General features: G+C 48.8%; 1 protein-coding gene across 1 annotated transcript; it reads left to right on the top strand.

Annotated features, from left to right (window-relative positions):
* The first annotated feature begins 4,986 nt into the window (after positions 1-4,986).
* Positions 4,987-5,931, top strand: LOC131096343 (olfactory receptor 14A16-like). The gene has a single exon (XM_058044682.1). The coding sequence runs from the start codon at positions 4,987-4,989 to the stop codon at positions 5,929-5,931; it is 945 nt and encodes a 314-aa protein (XP_057900665.1).

The following is a 5,931-nucleotide window of genomic DNA, read 5'->3' as shown; positions in this document are numbered from 1 at the left end:
GCTAATATTCCCTGGGCAATTCTTTGCGTGGAAAAATAGAAAGAATGGTTTACTTACATCTGGAAGTTTCAAAGCTGGAGCCAACATGAGGGCACTCTCTCTAGCTGGCGAAAGGCTCGTGTGGCGTCTTTTGTCTACTGGAGATCTCAATAAGAGCATAGAGGGGTCTGGCGAACAGTCTATAATTATAAACAGCTGGCACTACTCTACTATGCTTAAGAAGGTTCTGAGTTCTTTCGTTGTCTGGGATTTTAAGGTTTGGCATATGGCTTCTTTGCTTTAAAGTCTGCTGCTCAGCACTCACTTCTTACCCCAGGTAGATTACCTTCTGTTTCAATACCTGTGCTTTTTTCTTTGAGACTCTGCATCCTTGGAGTCTTAGGAAATTTAAAAGGCTTACTGTCTAGGCTTCTCTTGCTTTTCTCGTCTGACTGGCTACTAGAAGATCATCTACGTACTGCAACAGCCTCCTTTCCTCTTGTGGAGCTTCTCGGGACTCTGGGTCTTTGCAAGCTGTTCTCGAATTAGAGTGGGGAATTTTGAAGCCTTTAGGCACATGGACTATGTGAGCTTCAGTTTGAATGCAAAAATTTTTTGGCTGGCTTCGTGGATAGGGAGGCAAAAGAAGGCATCTCTTAGGCCTAAAACAGTGAACCAGGTTAGCTCAGGTGTTAAACAAGTTGGTAAAGTCTATGGATTTGCTACCACAGGGTATAAATTCTGTGTTATCTTATTGACAGCCTTTAATCTAGTACTATCAGTTATTGGGCTGATTCCTTCCTTATCTTCTTTTTGAGGGTACTACTCAGTTCTCACTAGTTGTGTTCTTTCCTTAAACTTGATGCTCATGGGGGAGCATCTTTCACTCTCCCTGGTACCGCAGAGGCCCATACCCTTGAAAACACTTGTTTACTTATTCTAATATCTCCTTACTAATGTCTTTAATTTCAGTGTCTGTTAATTTTGAGCTTAACCTCTTTATATCATTTGCCTCTAGAGTAACTTTTCTCATTTGAGAATGTTTAGCAAATTGAGCGAATTGTACAGAAGCTTTTAGGTACACATAGTACACATGTTACTTGAAAGGTTTGCACCAGTATGCCTTCTCAGACTGGCTAGTTGTTCATTCTCTACAACATAAACATTCTCTACAGGTATTAAAGCTTTATTTAAAACTGAATATATGACCCTTGTGTTGACAAAAATTCTTCCCTTTTGGGGAGGTCATCTTTACCCTTCCTCCCTTACCTTGGGAGGAGCCTTTAACAAATCATGTACTCATTTTGCAAACTGTGATTGCTTTTCATTTCAGCATGATAATCTTTGCCTGATTTCATACGTTGCTATCTTATGCTGCATGCTGAACAACATGTTTTGATTTGCTTTCTCTTTGCCTTGTTTCCTTTTTCAAGGGCCAAGACCAGAGGGTGGTCTGATCTTACAGTCTCTTTGCCATTCTCGGTGATTTCTTAAAACAAAAAGACATATCAGCATGCAAAAAACTCTATTCCATTTATCTTCTTATTTTAAAACAGTACTAACAGCAATGAAGTATTATAAATCTTTTTATTTTCTGAGCTGCTCTTACTGGCAACCCCTTCTCAGTGAGCCCCTCCCAAAAGGGGCTAATTTAGGAACCTGTTTGCATTTGCTCTGGTCAGTTCTCATTATTTATTTCTCCTTGCCCTATCTTGCTTCAACTCAAACCTTTTTACAGACACCTTCACAGTAGTTTCTCAGTTTTCTTCTTCACCTGCTCCAGGTGGCAGGTATCAGATGTGATTCCCACACACAAGTTTTAAGACCTTAGGTTCTGAATCTGCTTGACTAGAAACTTCTAATTTACACTCGGGGTATGTGCTCTGACACTTATTAGAACAGCAAAACAGCAATACCAGTGTTTCTCGTAAACACCACACTGCAATAATATTTGCACATCTAGCTTTTGCTCACAGGCCATTCTCGTGTTCTCTGGGGAGACGGGGCAGCCAGAGCTGTCCCTGTGCCCAGGAGACAGCCACTGTCACTCCACACAGCATGCTAATCAAAAACGTGACTTAGACACTATGTTCTGATCAAACAAAATATCAGTCTTTTCTAGTTCTCTTCTTGCACAATCTAATTAAGCACTGTGTCTACTTACACTTGTTTTACTGCTTTGCAAAAAGACTGTGCTAGTCACAGCACCTGCACCCTCCCCTCCTTTATCTCAAATTCACTAGAGCCAAGGCTTGAATTGCTGTGAGGGGGAGCATTCTTGGAATTCTTTTAACTCGCTTTATCGTAGTTAAGCATAAATCACCGTACTATAGTTCTCTTGTGTAAGATGCTGCTGTTGTTGCAACGAAATCTTAAAATCTCCACAAACACTACTATACAATCTGAGAATCAAATTACGACAATGCAGCGGAAGAAAATCACCACACAAAATCACTGGGAAGGGCATATTTCTCAAAGTGTTCGCTTTTCTCAACACAACATAGCATACCATAATTCAGCATTTACTCACATCAATTTTCTTGGACACAATCAAAATAACAGCACACACTCTAGAGATCAAATCTAAACATCTAAGGCAAAGGAACTCTCTGAGCTCCTACTCATGGTTAAAATGTACGAAATCTACACAAATCACTACATTTAAACACGATAAATACTATCACTGACATTCCTCCACTCGCTTCTCTGCAGGGCACTTCTCTCTCTGCCCTCGCAGCCTACTGCAGCCAGTGTCTCAGGCCTCACTCGGCTGCTTCAAACACGGGTAGTACTGACTCCCCCCGGCACTGTAGGGCACTGTAGATCTGTAGATTTACTCTCTTTTATATACCATACACTTATCACTTGCACGATTACAAACACAGTGCACTGACTACAAAATGCACACATTAACTATACAGCAACACAGTGTCTGGACATCACACACACACACAAACAAAACACACACGGGCTCAGCGGTTCTGCTCCATCAGAATAATGAACCCCCAATACACACATACACGGGTTCACTTGGCTCACTTTCAGAACTGCTTGCGGTCTGCCCTATTAAAACGATGAACTTTGTCTCTAATACAGCTGCTCTGTCAGCTGAACCCAGAGGTCTCTGGGTGGTTTACTCCCTTGCTCTCTTTTCTCTCCCCCGGGGGCCCCTCAGTACATACCGTATCTTCCTCCGCAGGCCAGCAGGTTCTTGTCTGTCCTCACAGGTGGCAAGTTGAGATGAGCGGAGCCCCACCAGGAAAAAATCCTAGAGCGCGCCTTGGAGGTCCGTCTATCCCCCCTGCCCCTACGGGGACAGAGAACTCCCTGGCTGGCTCGCCATAATGTTTTGCGGAGAAAAGAAGAAACCTCACAACTTTATAAAAGTTGTAAAGCCCGGTATGCTTTTATTACAACGCGTGCTGGATGCAAGTCCCCCAACAAGGCATGCGTGCCTCTGAAGACCTCGGGTCTTCTTTTATCTCCCTTCCAAATGCATATGCATACAGTTTCACAATAAGTTCATACATATTCATTCTGCGACAATTAGCACCAGTTCTCCTTTATCAAAGGAATTTTAATGTCTGGGGCAGATTGACCTTGTGGTCATTTATGTTTTTCTTTCTCTGTCTCCTTGCTGTCTCTGGAATGTGGCTTTTCCTTCAGCTTTGGCCCCACAGACCCCTCACCTCTTCCAGACACTTCACCTAATTCAGAATGGATCTTTACCCTGTCTCAGGAGGACTCTCTCAGTTTGTCTGTGGCACAGGAAGAGGAGGAGGAGGAGGAGGAGAAGGAGGAGGAGGAGGATGTGCTGCAGAGCGGGGCTGTCCTGGGCACGGTCAGAGGGACAGGTCAGGATGGCTCCTGCTGCCAGGGACCGCTGCAGGGAGTGAAGCTGAGGTTGCACCAGGGCTGCTCAGAGCCACAGATCATGCCCAGCTCATTTCTGAAGGGACTTGTCATGTGCTCATTCAGGGCAGGAGTTTCCTGCTTAGGTCTCTGCTTTCCTGAATCTGTGCTCCCACTTTTCCCTGTCTCAGCATGGTGGCAATGGAAACTCAGATGTGCAGGGTAGAGCAGGGTCTGAGGCTCTTAAACTACCACCCTGAGGATTCCTGGGAACCTCAGCAAGTGCCTGCACCTGCCCAGTCTCCAGATCCATGCAGCATCACCTTTCCATGGTGCCCAGGCTGGGGGAGCTGTTTTTAATCCCTGCAGGGCTGAGCAGCTGCAGGGAAGGGCTGGCCCAGGGGCTGGGCTGGGCTCTGGCAGCTCTGGCAGGGAAGGAGCCCGGGGACACAGGAGCAGCTGGCACTGGGACAGCTCCAGCAGCAGAGCCGTGGGCAGGCAGGGAGGGAGGCAGTGCTGAGGGCAGCCCTGCTGCAGGGCAGATGTGGCACCTGCTGAGCCTGCCCTGCAGGGCACACACTGCCCTGAGCAGCACAGCTCTTGTGTCCCCTCGCAGACAGCACAGCCCTCAGCCCGGGGGCTCAGGGCCCTCAGTCCCTCCTGGGCCAAGCAGAGCAGCCCCAGAGATGAAGGGCATCTCTGCGGCCATGTGCCCATTCCCTGCTGACCAGGGCCTGAGGGCCACTGTCCTGCCCCGCTGCTGCCTGCCAGGGGCTGGGCAGGGCTGGCCAGGGAAAGGCTTTTCCTCAGGCCCGGCTCCCTCTCTCTCTCCTTGCCTTGCCAGGTGCTGCTGCCATTGCTGAGGGGCTCTCTGCAATGGCAGTTCCAGCTGCAGGGCCAGGCCCAGCCCTTGGGCTCCTCCTGTGCAGGCTGAGCACAGCAATGGGGTGTCCCAGCTCCCTGTGCCCAGGGAGCTCTGGGCAGGGCAGCCTGGGAGGCTGGAAATGAGCCCACTCTCCTGATTCTGACAAGGGGCAGGTGTTTAGTGGGAGCAAAGGGTCTGTGAGAAAGGGCTCTGCCTTTTCTGTGAGAAATCTCCCCCCAGTTGTCCCTGTATTTTCTCTTTCTGTAGGTCGAAATGTGCAGACACAGCAAATGTCCAACAGCAGCTCCATCAGCCACTTCCTCCTGCTGGCATTGGCAGACACGCGGCAGCTGCAGCTCCTGCACTTCTGCCTCTTGCTGGGCATCTTCCTGGCTGCCCTCCTGGGCAACAGCCTCATCATCAGCGCCGTAGCCTGCGGCCACCACCTGCACACACCCATGTTCTTCTTCCTGCTCAACCTGGCCCTCGGCGACCTGGGCTGCATCTGCACCACTGTCCCCAAAGCCATGCACAATTCCCTCTGGGACACCAGGGACATCTCCTACACAGGATGTGCTGCACAGCTGTTTCTGTTTTTGTTTTTCTTCTCAGCAGAGGTTTTCCTCCTGACCGTCATGTGCTATGACCGCTACGTGTCCATCTGCAAACCCCTGCAATATGGGACCCTCCTGGGCAGCAGAGCTTGTGCCCACATGGCAGCAGCTGCCTGGGCCAGTGCCTTTCTCAATGCTCTGCTGCACACAGCCAATACATTTTCATTGCCCCTGTGTAAAGGCAATGCCCTGGGTCAATTCTTCTGTGAAATCCCACAGATCCTCAAGCTCTCCTGCTCCAAATCCTACCACAGGGAACTTGGGCTCCTTGTGGTTGGTGCATCCTTAGCCTTTGGTTGTTTCGTGTTCATGGTTTTCTCCTATGTGCAGATCTTCAGGGCCGTGCTGAGGATCCCCTCTGAGCAGGGACGGCACAAAGCCTTTTCCACCTGCCTCCCTCACCTGGCCGTGGTATCCCTGTTCATCAGCACTGGCTTTTTTGCCTACCTGAAACCCTCTTCCATCTCGTCCCCACCCCTGGATCTGGCCCTGTCAGTTCTGTACTCAGTGGTGCCTCCAACCCTGAACCCCCTCATCTACAGCCTGAGGAACCAGGAGCTCAAGGCTGCAGTCTGGAGACTGATGACTAGACAAAGCATTAAACGGATGGACAGTTTCTGA

Source organism: Melospiza georgiana, unplaced genomic scaffold (assembly GCF_028018845.1).
Source record: "Melospiza georgiana isolate bMelGeo1 unplaced genomic scaffold, bMelGeo1.pri scaffold_29, whole genome shotgun sequence".
Classification (NCBI taxonomy): domain Eukaryota; kingdom Metazoa; phylum Chordata; class Aves; order Passeriformes; family Passerellidae; genus Melospiza; species Melospiza georgiana.
The sequence above is the reverse complement of the archived record's forward strand: the minus strand, read 5'-3'. Positions and strand labels throughout refer to the sequence as shown.

Coding starts and splice junctions, on each gene's coding strand:
- LOC131096343 (XM_058044682.1), top strand. CDS start 4,987: ATGTCCAACAGCAGCTCCATCAGCCACTTCCTCCTGCTGGCATTGGCA.